Source organism: Photinus pyralis, unplaced genomic scaffold (assembly GCF_008802855.1).
Source record: "Photinus pyralis isolate 1611_PpyrPB1 unplaced genomic scaffold, Ppyr1.3 Ppyr1.4_LG3b, whole genome shotgun sequence".
NCBI lineage: Eukaryota > Metazoa > Arthropoda > Insecta > Coleoptera > Lampyridae > Photinus > Photinus pyralis.
The window spans coordinates 10434623-10452862 of record NW_022170510.1 but is presented as its reverse complement, the minus strand read 5'-3'; the positions used below and the strand labels follow the sequence as shown (position 1 = coordinate 10452862).

Below are 18240 nucleotides of genomic sequence, written 5' to 3'. Positions count from 1 at the left end.
TCCGTCCAGCGCAAGTGCATAAGAATCAAAGACAACCGCAAATATAGAGATTGTTGCAGAACATCCTTCACCAAACTTAACATCCTTACACTCCCAATATGTACCTATATATATATGTTAGGCGCAAAGACCGAAAACGGCCATTGAGCGAAAAAAACGGCCACAACGCGTTTTGGGTAATTTCAATTGACCACGAAGCGTTCTTGACGTTTTTTTCGGTTTGTGGGCGTTTAAAAACAGCCACTTCGCGTTCTGAATAATCTAACTGTACCATTACGCGAATTCGTGTTGCGGCTCTTAACTGTTTTCAACCACAACGCGTTCTAAAAATACCAAATATGTAGAACCCATTGTGTTTTTCCAATAGCTACGACGTGATTATTAAACATTCAGGGTAGTTTTTGTGAAACGGGAGGAAACTTTTAGCTTAGGAACCACAACTTACAGAGAGCTACTTACAGAGAGGTACATACGATTTTTTGATACTATCTCTTCCTTGCGTAAGTGTTCTTTATTTATTTTTGCAAGAGCTGTTGGAGTGGCATTTTGAGTTACATTTCACGTCTTTGGATTTGCACTTGCACTTTTTGTCGCTGCAGTATCGCTTGAAATTGCAGCTGACAAACCCCTGTGTGCTTCCCGACGATTTCCCTGAAGCGGTCCTGATGGTTACGGTATTCGTTGGTACGTCGTTCTCATCCATGAACGTGTTAAACAGGCGTGAACTCGTTTCGAGAATAAAGCCGTTGAAGTGTGGATGTGTGCTTAAATAGTCACAATGGGTTCTGAATATTTACTATTTTTTAGAATGCGTTGTGGTTGAAAACAGTTAACAGCCACAACGCGAATTCTCGTAATGGTACAGTTGGATTGTTCAGAACGCGTAGTGGCTATTTTGAAACGCCCACAAAGCGAAAAAAACCTAATGAACGCTACGTGGTCAATTTACATTACCCAAAACGCGTTGTGGCCGTTTTTTTCGCTCAATGGCCGTTTTCGGTCTTTGCGCCTAACATATATACCTGTCTAACACTCGCAAAGAAGGCCCTTCCAACCCTTCGTAAAAACAGTGATAAATGTCATTACAATGTACGGACTAAAAACAACCTTGTCGAAGACTACTATCGGACGGTAAAAGGACGAGACATTAACTATTTCATGAAGAAGTGTTACAATGCTCTTCCTGACTACATCAGGGATCTGGAAGAACAACAATTCAGAAAAACAATCAGAGTGTTCCTTGGTGCCAAAGCATTCTATAGCATCGATGAGTACTTGAACTACAAGTTTGATGGCTCTGAACAATAAAGTGGCCATTGTACTTCCCTACTGTGACGTGTGGAAATATTTTATGTATAAACACCACCAATAAATATTATTATTATTATAAACAATGGTACTAGATTGTATTGTCGTTGTTTGCTCCCGTTCATTTCTCTCTCCCGTGTAAATTCTGGGATTCATACATTTCTGTGTGAAGTAGGAAGTAGCAAACATCAAAGAGCTTAGTGGATCAGTTTTTCCCACTCTTCCATTCAACCACATAATTCGCGAATGAACAATTAAAACTAATTCGCCAGATTTTACGTTTCGCTCTTCTTTATTTGTGAATCACTTTGTCCTTCACGTTAGAGTTGGTGTATACTCTTTCAAGCCTCTTCCCATTGACTATACCTAATATTAAATCTTTACTTACTTTGTTTGCTACTGGAGACAGGAAATTCAATACCTTAGATTTTAAATTGAAAATTCGAGATTTGAAATTCAAGATTCGAGATTTGAGATTAGACGGAATTCAGGATTCAGGATCGAAATGCAATAAGGTTGAACTTGAGTTCTTTTCGAGAAATTAAAGTACTATACCGAAAACACTTAATTCCTTCTCTTCCCTTGGCGGAATACAATCAAAATTGACCCAAAAAATACCTACGAGTAATCTTAAAAAGCTTTATTGGCTATTTAGTTAGCCACAGTAGTTAACACTTTAGGATTAGGTACTTACTCCGTAACAGTAAAATTATCTATAATACACCTACACTAATGGCTACAACCATCTTTTTAACGCAACACCGACAAAGGTAAAAACAAGCACAAACGTGCTTTTGACTTTGTTACTATCATTGCCCTTCCCTTCATCCGTATTCTGAAGGTACTGCATCAGCTCCTTTTCATTCTTCACAACCCATTCCAAATTCTTCTTTGCGGTTTCGATTGCAGTATCAGCTGCGGTCGCCGCATCCTTTAATTTATCCCTATTCTTCGATATAAACTCTTCTAACTGCAATTGATTTCATTGGCAATTACTTATATAACATAAACATCTGATTACCCTTGCAACATCTTCCTTTGTCGTTAATCGATCAGCTAATCCGTTAATAACACTAGTCAAAGCATTCATACCGCCATAGCTAAAACTCACAGTTAGAATATCGTTCAACATACACTATGGTTATGTCTGTGCCTTGTTGAAATCGATTCAAAATGATCTATTAGAAATTGAAGTCCGATAGCAACTCCTTTTGAGCTTCCTGATATAACCGAGTTGAAAACTGACTGCCCGTCCTGTCTTCGTATCGTAGAGTTCTCTTTGATTGACTCGTTCAAATACCTAATAAGTAACTGATAGAAATTACGCATTCAACTCTTCGAGACTAACCTATGGAGGAGATTGGTGTTTTGTGTGCATCCCAAAGCCGATATTATTGTGACACTTTCAGAGGCCCTTTGACTTTGTTCTAGTTTCTTCCATAAATATTCCCAGTTTTCAGATTTGCCTGTCGATCTTACAGCAGTACAGTATACCACACTTCGCAGATTGGGATCAATCCTGAAAATCTATACTTTATTAATGGATTCTTGAGATAAAGACGTGTGGGTACGTTTTATTTTTGGTCATATAATCGGTGAAAAGGGCTTGGGCTTGCGATGTGCAGTCGCTAACGCTCAATTGACAAGCCCAAGTCAAAGCCATTGCTTTTTTTAGCATTTCAACGTGTCGTTTGTTGTTGTTATTAAAATCGACGCTCTTGTACAGAGTGTTCATCATACGTTGGATGTGTTTCTAAAACGATCAAGATTGTGATCATCATTAACTTCATTAGTCTCCTTACATCAAGAGATTTGCCCAAAGCAGACTCTTTATCAATTCTTCTCCTTAAATACACAAATGCATTGAAGGCAGATTGCCATGGGTAGTAGTCGTTGTCCTTCTGTAGGAAGGAGATGATGTTGAATGCCCTTTCATAAGTTAGAACATCCGCACGGGCCAGATTCATTGCGTCGTCCACGATTTGGGCTCTGTTGATTGGCGTGATACCGTCGAAGTTTTCCTTGTGCAATGCATGTTGTAGACCAGTCCAAAGGGCGTCATCGTAGTTAACCCTCACAAACGCTGAAACAGAGACAGGTGATCGAGTCAACGGAGATTAATGTTGTTACCTGAAACGCCAACGTTAAGAATGACCCAGCTAACTTGAGGGGTCCAAACGCCGTTGATCACAGTTTCTGATTCAGTCGGCAACATCCACTTTTTCGCTTTTAGGTCACTAAACTTTTTTTCAACGGACGTGGTATAAGTGACTGGTATGTACCACTTAGTAGGCGGTGTGGTATTTGAAAAGAATTGGGACTGAAATTATTAAGCTTTAGATAACGGTAGGTAAGTGGTGTGTTGATCAACCTGTGTAAGAATTAAGTTGCTATCAGATTTGTTAACCGTAATCATTGGAAATCCGTGTTTTTCCGTCCACGAATTCATAATGGCCGACAGATTAGTAGGCAGCTGGTTGCTCACCTCTACCTTTTCTTGTATTTTTTTGAAGAGATCTTCTGGTTCGCTGGAGTTAAATTTACTGCAACCATACTAATTAGCGTTTCGTGTTATTTCAAAAGCCGGGCTTTACAGATCTGTGAGGTAGAGATTTAAGCCATCGAAAAATGTCGTTTCGCCCAGAAATAAAGACATCATACGAATAACGCTGCCGCCTTTACTATAGCTAATAGAACCAAACATACCGCTAATGTCACCTGGAGTAAAAACATTCGGATTTGTCAGCGGTTTCGCTTTTTCTAAAGAGTCGGAGACAAGAACGCGTTGGTGCTCTTCAATGATGAATTGCAAATCCAACTCCCAATCATTTTCAATCTGCAACAAGATTTTAATTAGGTCATCGAAATTCTTCGACTACCTATACCTGGGCAAGTGAAAAGTACTCAAAGAAGGTGGCGAATCCTTCATTAAGCCAGGTACTTGACCACCATTTTGTGGTAACTAAATTTCCGAAAAGCATATGTGACAGTTCGTGGGCCACAACAGTTCCCACTCTTTGCTTGTTTCGTCGACTGTTTTCATAGGGATCCCAAAGAATTGCTGTTTCCCTAAAAGTTTCAAATCGGTCGGTTGAGCTTTTCGGTTAGTTTGTACCTGTATGTGACCATTCCCCAGTTTTCCATAGCACCTGCCGAAAAATCGGGTATTGAAAATTGGTCAAGCTTTGTTAGCCCCGATACTGAATAAGGTATTTTGGTAAAATTTTCCATGACTTTGAGTAATTTTGGACTAACAGACAATGCGTATTGGCTATCGCGTATCGTTTCCATTGATGACCATATCGAATGCTTTATATTATTCGTCGAAACCGTCATGGCCGCGTATTTCGTAACGGCAAATGCAACTAAGTAGGTGGACATAATAGGCGAAGAATTAAAAATCGTTTTCTTTGACTTTGTGGAAGTTCTAAAAATAAGTCTTTGCCACTATACCCTGTTTTTTAACACGGGCCCAGCAAATACTTACTCAATAGTTTTAATCTCAGCGTTACTCACAGCGTAGTAATCTAAAGGATGATTAATAACCACGTCAAATTTTGCTTTGTATTGTGGTTCATCGAAGCATGGGAAAGCTCTTCGTGCCGAGGTTGGCTGAAACTGTGTTACCGCAATCCATCTGCGTTCAGAGACTACAAAATAATGTAATAATGAACGTTTACTTACTCAGATTCCCCTTTCGAATTGTTATAATAGCTGCGGTAAAACCCATTCATGTCCAAGTCCAAAAATCCTTCATAATTATTAACCGAAAGAATATAGGAGCTATTTATCGATATAGGAGACTGCGTTTTAATGGTAACCATCTCTAGCGCACTGTTAAAGGTGACGTCTGAGACGGCGATTGGGGTTTGAGGAGGATCGTGGGATATTTGGATATGCGTGGCGTCAAATTTTAACTTATTGGAATGCAACGTAATCTCCGAAGTTTGCAACTTTGCCCTAAAACGTATCTTGACATTCCCAAAAAATTGCGCCGTGCTTCCAAAGTTGTCCATCACGGTTACTTCAACCTCGTAAGTGGACGGTATTAAATTTCCATTTAGGCGGTATTTTTGCTTTTCGTTGTCACCGTCGGTTTTCACCCCGTTGAGGAGCACGAGTAGTGGAAATAAAACCTTTAGGTAGCTCATAGTTGAAGGTAACTATAACAAAAGAAAACATGGAACTCACACAAGAAGGGCAATGAGCAATTAGCGCAAGAATAATATCAATCGTACCTTTATCGATATGGGGAGATCAATAAGCTTTATTCAAAGTAACATTGAAAACAGTATTGACATTTAGATAATAACTCGAATGATCTATTGCATACCAACGGATTCGATGTGCTCACGATAAAACAACTAATCTGAAAAAACTATCTCATGGTGTACATATACCACTACACCAACTGATTTTGAAATGGTAGAAAAGGGTATTATAAAATTCCTAATATCAATGTGATAACGTTAATCCATTTTTATGACCTTTTTTATAAGAACACAGTTAAAGACTTAAATCCTCAGAAATTTTTTTGATATAGATACATATTTCCCAAAAAAAAGACAGGAGAGAGCACTCACCTAGTGTACCAACAAACCAACGCGCATAAATAGCAGGAATGTACCTTTTCTTTTACGAATACTACTAATTTATGATGGTAAGTTTCCTCAAACAAGCATACATTTAGTTCCCAAAATATCTTTGGTGGTACACATTCTAACGCTGACTGATAATAAAGTATAATCTCCTACCTATCTATAGGTCCTCCAGTGTAAAAGAATTATTGTGCATACATTGCTATCTTTTAATACTATTTGTTATAAAGGGGAATGGTAATTGATTAGCGAGCTAGCACTTTAGACATTTATGGATAGTAGGTGAGTAGGTATCTATAAAAGTAACAAACGCGCCGCCGACTGTGGGTGTTCGCTACCTATGTCATTGATATGTTAAACTCTCGACCAAGTTTCGTTATCAGGTTGCATTTAGGTAATTGGTAGCATGTTTGTCTTTGTTGGCAAACGAAAATAAAATTGCGGCATATTTTTTGAATCGATAACCACAGTAGCAGGAATCATTCACCAACATTTCAAAGTAGCATACAGTGTATCAATTTGAAAACCTACCACCCCAAATATATGAGCCGTAACAAAAAATCTACGGAAAAACAAAAACACGTCATATATTTAAGGGGCTTACATGAAATTGGATCAACCCTATAATGAAGATACATAAGCAACTCAAAAAATTTGAATGGGGAAGAGAGGATCAGTGACACCTCATTTTAAAGATCATTCAAACGTATTTTCCAACATTTGTGGTAGACATCGCTAAGGACTATATCAAAATAACTATCCTATTGGCTATTTTAGTCAAAAATTTTTTGTAATTCAACATACAAAAATCAAATCAAATAAGTGTGTTACCGGGCTCCCGTTACAGAAGTCTGTTTCCTAATCACATAAATTGTATTGTTGTTACCAAACGATTAAGTAGATCACACGTAAGTTTCGTTTTGTTTAATTTTTAGTGAATATGTAACTTGGCCTGTTTATTTCAATACTAAATTATAGGTGCGCAATTATAAAAGTGCTTTAATATTGTTACAATAAAAATCATAGTAAACTGCACGAATAATAATGTAGCAGACACAGCGAGTGCGATTTAAAAAGAAGGTTTCATGCTACCGGTAAATTTATCGGACATCAGTTAATTTCCGTAGAAAAATGTATTCACATACCCAGTTCTTTAAATTATATTTAAACGTACTGTATAAAACAAGAAAGACTTGTATTTGTTGATAACTACCTATTACAAAAATTATGCAAATTTGACTTTTGATACACCTACTGGTTAAAGCGACTTATTATTATAATAAGTAGAAATTTCCAATAATTTGGGATAGAGAAAATTTGGTTCAATTTGGTTTGCTTGAAGTCAAATTATGGGTCATTTACCTTTTACATTAGCAATATATCCAGAGATGTGTTGTGTATTTATCAAGAATGGGTGTAAATTTTTTTTAACATAATTTTGGGCATGAATGAAATTTTGAAGTTTGATATGGGAGCGATCAAGCCAGATAAACGTGACGTAATTTCTTTGAACTTTAAATGATTAATTAAAATTTGATAAATAATTATTATGCTTGTGGTTTTGCCATTGCATTGGCATAGTCATTGGGTACAAATGAAGGTCATATTTAAAAATGGTTATATTCAAATTGTGTTCAACAATTAATAAACGTTTATTATTTGGAAGGGGGAATTTTTGTAATTATAAAAACGTTTAATTACATCACATTCAAGCACGTGCGGTATTAATTACTGGCCTACTGAGATAAACAATAATGACATGCAGAATAGTTATCTCTATTTTTTCAACTCATTTACAGGCTGTTTTATTAGTGAAACCACCATGAGTAAATAATTATAAACTCGACACTCCCTGGGATTACTTTATGGGCCGCAATAAAGATAATTTAATTGAAAAATTTTACTCACCCCCTATTACTAGGTAGGTATAATTGTATACAGTGTGTTCGGGAACTCCCGCGTCAGTTACTCTCACTTCAAACGGTAAACATCGAACACACCTGCAACTTTCAACAGTAATTTTTAAATTAATACGCTTCAATAGTAAAAGTAATTAAGTAGAAAGTCCCTTTCGTCACTGATAATTATTCAACTTGTAGGTACGTTAAACTACAGTACCTACATATGGAAAAACGACTTACCGCTCGAATAACACACTTCTATCTGCAACGAATTATTAACTGTAAACAATTATTACAATAGGAATTTCCGATTATCCTGAGAAAATCTTCTCTGACGTAATCGTGTCAAATATTTGCATTGCATTTAATTGTCCCACATTGTAATTAAAAATGTAATCTCGTTAGACGGCTAGAAAGATGCTTACTATAAGTACCTTAGCGCAAACTTATTTCACGGTCCGAATTTTATACAAAAGAGAGTCAATAATTTTTTACGAATTGCTCAACGATATAAATTATATAAATTATAGCAATTGTGCTGGTAACAAAACCGTAAAAATAAGTGCCTACACACCTTTGTGTGAAAATTTACGTGGCGAGGTTAGAATACAGTAAATCCTCGTATTTAAAAATCACATACGAAATCCACTCCGAAGGTTCTTTCCCCTACGCTTTTTTTTGCAATTTACCCGAAATAATTGAAGATATTTTTTGGGCGCTGCGTCGAAAGGTGGAATGCATGTGGAGAGAATGGTTCTTATACACCAGATCAAATGCTATAAGTACTTTGAAAAACAGCTACAGTAATCCAAGCAGCACGGGGTCCAAATGACCTTTATATCGGTAACCATTTTCATGGTCGTTTTTTAAAAAAAAATGGGCGATGATTAATGTTTATTTAAGAACAAAAAAATTATAAAATTGTTCTCAATTTACATTACACGATATTTTTTGAGTATCGTTCATAATCTTCAAACCACTTAACTATGGTCTTCAGCCTGTCTTCGCGCAGCCATGCCATATTGTTGTTAACATGATTCAAACACGAACGAATTGCGGATGAATGCGGAAATGATAACCTCAACTAAAAAAAGGCATTAAACATTATTCAGACGGTTACTTATTCTGTTCGAGGTGCCTTTAGGAGCATGATATTCAACAACGTGATGTTTTTGAACAATATACGGTGTCCATTTTTCGAGTGCCACTATGGGGATCTCACTTATCTTAAGAGATAGAAAGTTGGTTAAATAGGGGCAAAGTTGCCAATTTTCGTGCCGAATAAGAATCTGAAAAGAAATTTGAAATATCTTCAATAGTTTTGAAGATATCGCAAAAAAACGAAAATTTCTAATTTTCGTTTTTAATTTTTTTATGATAAACTAATCATAGTAGACATTTCTAATTAACACATTATTCGGACAATTTTTAATGGAGAGTTCAAATATGGCATCCTGTTTTTAATAACTTTCAAGATGACGGAGAAACACGTGGCAACTTTAGTTTTTCTTATGAGCGCCATTTTGAATTTTCACATTTTGAGATTACGTCTTTTTTTCTCTTTACAACGATATACACACATGGTGGTTCAGTATCACATTTTTCCTAAAAATACAATTTTTAATTATTTGAGAAGAGTGCTTTGGAAAAAGAAAACGTTCTTTTGTTGTGAACAAAAGGTTGACTTATTTCATGTATAACTCTCGCCAGGAAAGATTTCCGGTCACAACACACCTTGCGTCGATTGACAATCTTTGTTTTTATTAAGATGCGAGCGACTTCTGGAATAGGATCGTGCTAATGTTGAAACAAAAAGTCTTTTCGTTCAACGTTGACACGATACGATCCCGGAAGTCGCTAATACCTTACGAAAAACAGAGATTGTAGATCGGGATCAAGTGTTCTGTGACCGGCAATCTTTCCTGGCGAGAGTTATAGTGCCATTTAGGTTTATGCTAGTTGTATGCGAAAATGCCTTTTTCAAGTGCAGATCAAACAGATATGATCCAAATTTACTACACTTCTCATCGAAATGCCCACATGGCTGCTGCAACATACTTCCAGCGTTATGCAGAGTGGCAACAATCTAGTTTGAGGTATTTTTCTTTGCTGCATAAAAACTTGGGCGAATATAGTTCTTTTAAAAGATGTAGACAGTAATATGGTGATAGATCCAATGAATAGGAGCAGGCAATTTTGCAAGCAGAAAAAATTTTGAAATTTTGACAATGAACATTACTGGTCAATTGAAAATTCTCATCAATTTCAAGAACGACGACAACAAATACGTTTTACCGTTAACGTATGGGTCGGTTTATTGGGCGATACATGGTCCTTAAGAGACTCTAAATGCTGATCGGTACCTCTATTTCCTGAGGACATTTCTAACCGATTTTATTGACAATAACGTTCCTCTTCATAGTTTGAACTCCATATGGTTCCAGCAAGATGACGCACCGCCCCATAGTGCTAGGGGGGTTGGGGAATGCTTATCGGAATTGTTCCTCAATCATGTTATTGCTAATAATGGCGACGTATTCTGGCCGGCGCGGTCACCTGACCTGTCTCCCTTGGACTATTTTTTGTGGGAACAATGAAAATGAAATTTACAAAACATTGCCAGCCGACCTTGATGAACTTCGTTATAGAATTGTGAGCACTCTCAGGCACAAGATTAGAAGAAGGGATATGTCAAGAGCCATAGCAAATCTTAGGAAGAGAGTGGCACTGTGCTCAGAATTAGGAGGTGGGCAATTTGATTAATTTGAACACATGTTGTTATGTATTTTGTTCTAATTTAAATTATAATTCTTGCAAACCGAAAGTTCAATTCTGTTCAGATGAAAATCGAATTTCTACTTCTCTGACAACGCTGCAACCAGACAGATGGATCAAACTGTCAAACATTTGTTCACAACAAATGAACGTTTTCTTTTTCCAAAGCACTCTTCTCAAAAAATTAAAAATTGTATTTTTAGGAAAAATGTGGTACTGAACCACCATGTGTGATATATCGTTGTAAAGAGAAAAAAAGACGTAATCTCAAAATGTGAAAATTCAAAATGGCGCACATAAGAAAAACTAAAGTTGCCACGTGTTTCTCCTTCATCTTGTAAGTTATTAAAAACAGGATGCCATATTTGAAATCTCCATTAAAAAGTGTCCGAATAATGTGTTAATTAGAAATGTCTACTATGATTAGTTTATCATAAAAAAATTGAAAACGAAAATTAGACATTTTCGTTTTTTTGTGATATCTTCAAAACTATTGAAGATATTTCAAATTTCTTTTCAGATTCTTATTCGGCACGAAAATTGGCAACTTTGCCCCCATTTAACCAACTTTCTATTTCTTAAGATAAGTGAGATCCCCATAGTGGCACTCGAAAAATGGACACCGTGTATATTAACACGCAACAAGCGGACGGACGGACTGACTTCTTCAAGGCGACTCAGTTGAAATAGCTGAGAAAGGCTCACCATATTTAATAACTCTAATTGTTGTTGCGATGTGATGTATTTACACAAAACGTCCGCTACTCGCAACTCTTGATAGCTGAAACAATTTCGTTACCTATACACTTCCGAAACTGCGATTGTATGAGAGACTTACATCTCATTTGTAGAAGAGACGTGCCTTATAAAATATTTGAAAATCATCTCAACTCTGGTCTGATCGATTTGCAGAATCCTCATGAGCGCAATTTTTTTATCCGCAACACTAACACCGCTACTCTTCATAAAGATTAAATCTAAAATCCTTACCAAAAACTAATTATCGGCGTGACTTTTAACGGAGCTAGGTACTTCTCTAGAAACATTTTGTGGCTCGTACAGCCCAAGCCAGTCAGTAATTTCCACTTCCTTTCCCCATCTGGGATGGATTCGTATTTCGCATACAACATTTTCCAGTCGTCAACAGGCGCCATTTGCATGGCACCACACATAATTGGCACCTCTAAGTTTATAGCGATCTTTGTACCATTCGACAGCCAAGATCTCACGGCTTTCAAAGCTTGGTCTCTACAGTTGAATAAATTTAAATTGCAGGCCCATGTAATGATACTTATTCGACTATGTTTGTTTAGGTATTCATCCAACTCCGTCTCTTCAAAACCTAAACTCCGATAAAGATCCTCAAGTAAGTTTTTTATGTAATTCTGAAAACCATTATTAGGTAAAAGTTTCACCATTTCAAACTCACCTTAAACATCTCTTCTTTTCCCAGTGACTCTAGATAAAGTTTTACCTTCTCTATGTTATTGAAGAATGCCAAAAAGGGCAAAGATTCCACTTCTCTACGTAAATAAAGGCTTAAGCCTAAGGGTATGTCGTACGGTATATAATTGAAGTGTGCCAATTCAAAAGCGTCATCTAGCAATTGCGCCCTGTTTGAAACGTGAACATCCAGTCTATTGTTGGTCAATCGGCGCGTGAGTGATCTCCAAATTCTGATATCGTAATTTACCCTGTAATAGCCTTAGGGGGAATCAGGTGGTTTTGCAAGGTTTATGACTAGGTAGGTACCTGTTTGTTGATTGTTAACCAATATACAGTTTATAGAAGCATTTGGATAAAAAATGACAGACTTCTCCTTGAGCCACATCTGAGGTGTTGTTAACGTACTCGTGCCCTCAACGAAATTAATGGGAATATACCAGAGATGATCAACGTTTGAGTTACCGAAAGATTCCTAGAGATTCGGCAAATGCTTACTCGAGAATCTACTCATACCATATTTAAACACAAGGCAATGATGCTTGTATTCTCACCTGAGATAGTATGATCGATCCATCGTAATAATTTCGAGAAACGTTGACCACTGGATATCCAGGGAATGAATCCCAAGTGCTCATTATTTCACTAACACTTACATTTGCTAATAGATGGGTGTTGTTACGGTAATTGATGGCAGTTTGGAAAGTGTCGTAGAGATCTTTAGGGCTCACTGAACCATATGCACTATGGAACACTCATTGAATTTTACTAAGCGATGGGAAGCCAAACTTACAATTTTTTTAAATACATTCTGATCCCTAACTGAAATGTGTCTTGGGTTAGTATGTGTTCTAACATTCTCACTATTGCGGCGCCTGAAACCAACCAATCGAAAAATTAGTTGTATAAAGACGCCATTGAACCGCATGGCAATGATTGGAGAACTTTTTTAGCCATGATGAACGATCGATTGAACTCATTACCTTTAAAGTAACTAGTATACGCAACTGGTAGTGATCCTGCATATTGAGGGTGAAAATTAAGATAATAAGAGCCTTTTGTATCCATTTTGAGTAGTGGCTGCATCAAGAAAACCAGAAATTGATCCATCATCTTCCACGATGGACGCATCTAAAAGAACAAGTTTACTCTCATTTGTTATACGAACGAAATTATATGAAATAGATACGCGCATTATATCAAGCGAACCTAATTCCAACCCAAAAACTCACCAGTGAGGTGGTGTAATATTCCATATAGGTAGAAAACCCCTCACTCAACCATAGGAAATTCCACCAGGTTGGTGTGACCAAATTCCCAAACCACTGGTGAGCAATTTCGTGTCCGGTCAATAATGTACACTTACGAATTTGGTCAATGGTCGACTCATTTGTGCAAATTAAATTCTTCTCACTAGAACTTCTACTTAAGAAGAAGTGTATAAAATGGTGCCTAATACCTAAGCGTGATCAGTCCCCAGTTTTCCATTCCTCCCGGTTCAAAATAATCAGTCGGCACAGCGAATAGATCTAATTTACCCATCGCATATTTAATGCCAGTATAATTCTCTAGGACCTTCAAAGCATCGTTGGCAATGGATAGCACAAGGTCTGTTTTTCCTCTTTGGATAACTTCGGGCGGGGCATACACTCGAAACAGTCCCTTTTGTACGGTGCGCTGATAATCAGAGACGGAAAACGCAATAAGGTACGTTGACATTTTCACAGTTTCTTTGTAGATGTCGAGAAACCGCCCGTTTCCCAGATCTCTAAAACGCATTTGTGAGGTTGAGTTAACCAAAAGGGCCGATTTACACAGTCCTAACTAGTTGCTCGTTAGAAACAGAGATGTATTCCTTTCCGCGTACAATCGAAATGATGAATTTTGATTTGAAGGAAGGTTCATCAAAGCAGGGGAAAGCTTTACGTGCTCCAATCGGTTGAAAATCGGTTAGGGCTAAAAATCTATTTTTCAATGTGGCACATCATCTGTAAATTTTAATGTTACCTCTCCTTATTCGCCTTGTTCCTATACTTTGCCAAGTAAAATCCAACCTTGTCAAATTTCAGCCTTCCTGAGAACTTTCCGATGATGAGAACAACGTGGTGATTTTCCCGTAATGGTTGGAATAGACCAATCGTATAGAAGTCTCTTGTGGTATCCACTGTGATGTTACTAATTTTTTGACTCGTTCCATTATCGACGATTTGAAGAGCGCGCGAATCAATGAACAGATCTCTAGCATGCAACGTAATTTGGTCCGTTGTAGAGATTACTTTGAGGTCTATAGAAAGACTCCCGTTGAAATATGCTTTTGTGATGTTTGCGAAGTTTGGCTCTATTGATAAATTGTATTGAAGAGGTTGTATCGTTGAAGGTAATCGGAATGAGTCATCTGCCTTTTCTAGAATTGCACCAACTGATGAGGCGCAGAAGGATAAGACTAGGACGTTGGGCAATGTCCCTAAAATTCAAGATCCATTTAGGAAAACAAAATTTATTACTTCATCTCAGATGCACAAAAGCACTTTTGATACCCATAAAATCTATAGTTTCTTCAGTTACAACGAAAGTATGGTAGACAAAACGGGTAAAAGAAAAATGGGCATCATCTTCCGAATTGGGGACCAAGTGAGTGTAAGTGAAAGTACGTATACAGGGTGGTGACTTGCGTAACGCATCATAGGGATTTTAATGTAAAATTCCTAACATGCCATTATTGGCTCCCCAAATTATTTTAGAGTAAAAATGTATTAAGGTTTTTTGTAGAAAAAAATTTTTTACGTCAATCAACCGTATTAGTTTTCAATTTTTTGCATAATAAAGACGGAAAATTGGAAAAATAAAACCCCCATCTTTTTCAATAATCTGTGATGCCATGGAATTTTATAATACAAAAACTACGCCGATATCCGCCATATGCCATGGAATGTCTGCTATAAAACAAATCAAATTCTATCAAAAAGTATTATATTTAGAACAGCGAATTCAACATAAAGAAAGACCAAATTACTAAAAACGGTTTCCTAATATGACAATTTACAATAAATGTTCGAATAAGTCACCATTAACTGCAAGACAGTAGGTAACCAAGTCGATCATAAAATCCATTTTGAACTGCTGCTAATTGATAACTGGATATCTTTTTGTTTTAGAAAATTCCATGGCATCGCAGATTATTGAAAAAGAGGCGGGTTTTATTTTTCCAATTTTCCGTGTTTATTATGCAAAAAATTGAAAACTAATACGGTTAATTGATGTAAAAAAATTTTTTCTACAAAAAACCTTAATACATGTTTGCTCTAAAATAATTTGGGGAGCCAATAATCGCATGTTATGAATTTTACATTGAAATCCCTATGATGCGTTACGCAAGTCACCACCCTGTATAGATGCTTGTATTGGTTTTGGAAAATAAAAAATACCAGCGCGTTACAAACATTAAAATATTCATTGATTAAAAAAATGACTACTGTTAGAGGTCAATGTCGCCACTTAATAAATGATAAGTCGTATAATTCGGTTTAAATATTGATTTCCTATGCAATGTCGTTTCATAGTTTTGTATACGAACATTAAAAAAAGTTGCTTTGTCTTGGATGTAGTTACTCTTATTGTGATAAAACCTTTCTGTAACATTTTTTTTTATTTTGTTCAAACGATCGAGAAGTTTGCAAAAAATGTGACCAAAAAGAAGCCATATTCTGAGTAAACGTATTACGTTATTGAATTAATGCAAAAATGTGTAACTTCGAATCAATATAAACGCAGTTTGCCAAAGTCCATCAACTTTTGTTTATTGAGAATTAGTAAATAACCCCTAACTTACTCAAAATTGTTTTCTCACTAATCATTATATTCTAGTTAAAATATCACAAGCACATCGCAATTTATCTTTACCCTACTAAATACTTGAACACAGTATAATCATTATCGCAAGAAGATATAATTATGATTCTTAGAAAGAAACATTAACAAATTGCGTTATTCGTATTACGCAAGATTGCCTATTTAAAATTACCCTCTACCCATATTTTGCGTTTACAGGGACGATATTTGAAAAACAATGTGTAACTATAGGTATATGCTTATGTACCTACTATATACAATTTAACCTTTTTTAATCAGATTTTTAACGGATCAAAATTCATTTCGTTTAGTTAAATACTCGAAAATTGGTAGTGGACGATATAGGGTAATTAACGACATATCATTGAGATTTTTCTTTTTCTCTGGGGTTAGAACCGCAAATTGGGTTCTTGAGCATTTGATCCCTTCTTATTATTTTTTTCCTAAATTCGTAGCATTTTGTCAATCGCAACGTTTTTGCAGGTTTGAAACATCAGCTCCAGACAAAACATCACCCATTAAAAATCAGGCATATATGGCAACCCTATGGCACTTTATTTTACAACGGACGTTGGAGTCACCTTTTTAATTGTTTCAAGTGAAACACAGACAATCACACATATAGAGAGTGTATCATTATAGGTACACACACCTACAAACTTTTCTGTATTCCAACAGAGTCACCATTGGCAGATAGAAAAACAACACCCTATTTCCAAATACCTTGTCCGCTGTAGGTGCGTAGACCTGAAGGACGTTCAGGTTGAAATTTTGCTCCCGGCTAACTGTAGTAGAGCATTTATTCGTTCCGTCCATCGTCAGGCCAACAAAAGGGATCGACCGAACACGGTAGAAAGTCCAAACCGCAATAAGTGAAAAGTTACCAAAACCCTGAAGGGGAAAAGGTCCTGTACAATTTAAGGATCAACTATATACTGGTTGTAGTAGGACTTTTGACGTATTCCAAGTAGCTATTTTCAGAGAATACTTTGATGTAAGCAAAGAGTGGGTACTCTTTGCCCTAACTAATCTTTTCACACTTCCCTTTGATAGATCCTCTCGCCGCCTCACACTTTTCCTATGATGGAACCCTCTTCCGACATTTCGTTAAGCGGCAAATATTCTTTGAAGTTTTCACACTTCCCTTTGATAGATCCTCTCGCCGCCTCACACCTTTCCTATGATGGAACCCTCTTCCGACATTTCGTTAAGCGGCAAATATTCTTTGAAGTTTTCACACTTCCCTTTGATAGATCCTCTCGCCGCCTCACACCTTTCCTTTGATGGAACCCTCTTCCGACATTTCGTTAAGCGGCAAATATTCTTTGAAGTTTTCACACTTCCCTTTGATAGATCCTCTCGCCGCCTCACACCTTTCCTTTGAGGGAACCCTCTTCCGACATTTCGTTAAGCGGCAAATATTCTTTGAAGTTTTCACACTTCCCTTTGATAGATCCTCTCGCCGCCTCACACCTTTCCTTTGAGGGAACCCTCTTCCGACATTTAGTTAAGCGGCAAATATTCTTTGAAGTTTTCACACTTCCCTTTAATAGATCCTCTCGCCGCCTCACACCTTTCCTTTGAGGGAACCCTCTTCCGACATTTCGTTAAGCGGCAAATATTTTTTGAAGTTTTCACACTTCCCTTTGATAGATCCTCTCGCCGCCTCACACCTTTCCTTTGATGGAACCCTCTTCCGACATTTAGTTAAGCGGCAAATATTCTTTGAAGTTTTCACACTTCCCTTTGATAGATCCTCTCGCCGCCTCACACCTTTCCTTTGAGAGAACCCTCTTCCGACATTTCGTTAAGCGGCAAATATTCTTTGAAGTTTTCACACTTCCCTTTGATAGATCCTCTCGCCGCCTCACATCTTTCCTTTGAGGGAACCCTATTCCGACATTTAGTTAAGCGGCAAATGTTCTTTGAAGTTTTCACACTTCCCTTTGATAGATCCTCTCGCCGCCTCACACCTTTCCTTTGATGGAACCCTCTTCCGACATTTCGTTAAGCGGCAAATATTCTTTGAAGTTTTCACACTTCCCTTTGATAGATCCTCTCGCCGCCTCACACCTTTCCTTTGATGGAACCCTCTTCCGACATTTCGTTAAGCGGCAAATATTCTTTGAAGTTTCCACAATTCCCTTTGATAGATCCTCTCGCCGCCTCACACCTTTCCTTTGATGGAACCCTCTTCCGACATTTCGTTAAGCGGCAAATATTCTTTGAAGTTTTCACACTTCCCTTTGATAGATCCTCTCGCCGCCTCCCACCTTTCCTTTGAGGGAACCCTCTTCCGACATTTCGTTAAGCGGCAAATATTCTTTGAAGTTTTCACACTTCCCTTTGATAGATCCTCTCGCCGC

At 37.2% G+C, this 18240-nt stretch overlaps 2 protein-coding genes across 6 annotated transcripts; both read right to left on the bottom strand.

Moving 5' to 3' along the window:
• Window positions 1-1933: 1933 nt before the first annotated feature.
• On the bottom strand, window positions 1934-8197 carry LOC116167487 (aminopeptidase Ey-like). Of its 5 annotated transcripts, XM_031482872.1 has the most exons (15): window positions 8048-8188; window positions 7815-7906; window positions 4993-5471; window positions 4796-4945; window positions 4424-4747; window positions 4194-4377; window positions 3903-4144; window positions 3680-3851; window positions 3439-3628; window positions 3111-3391; window positions 2880-3061; window positions 2657-2827; window positions 2462-2608; window positions 2330-2408; window positions 1934-2278 (listed from the first exon to the last, which is right to left on the bottom strand). In XM_031482872.1, the coding sequence occupies exons 3-15, from the start codon at window positions 5457-5459 to the stop codon at window positions 2045-2047; spliced, it is 2823 nt and encodes a 940-aa protein (XP_031338732.1). In that variant the 5' UTR covers window positions 5460-5471; window positions 7815-7906; window positions 8048-8188; the 3' UTR covers window positions 1934-2044. The 5 variants fall into 5 exon arrangements, with proteins under 5 accessions (XP_031338732.1, XP_031338733.1, XP_031338736.1 ...); XM_031482873.1 differs by lacking the exon at window positions 7815-7906 and having other exon boundaries at window positions 8048-8197; XM_031482876.1 differs by lacking the exon at window positions 8048-8188 and having other exon boundaries at window positions 4424-4735; window positions 7815-8033.
• A 489-nt stretch (window positions 8198-8686) lies between these two features.
• On the bottom strand, window positions 8687-15955 carry LOC116167489 (thyrotropin-releasing hormone-degrading ectoenzyme-like). The gene is made up of 14 exons (XM_031482879.1): window positions 15855-15955; window positions 14033-14489; window positions 13840-13989; window positions 13485-13793; window positions 13258-13438; window positions 13009-13156; window positions 12819-12900; window positions 12580-12769; window positions 12335-12500; window positions 12012-12286; window positions 11615-11967; window positions 11421-11567; window positions 11288-11363; window positions 8687-8891 (listed from the first exon to the last, which is right to left on the bottom strand). The coding sequence occupies exons 1-14, from the start codon at window positions 15877-15879 to the stop codon at window positions 8745-8747; spliced, it is 2706 nt and encodes a 901-aa protein (XP_031338739.1). The 5' UTR covers window positions 15880-15955; the 3' UTR covers window positions 8687-8744.
• Between the last annotated feature and the right edge of the window lie 2285 nt (window positions 15956-18240).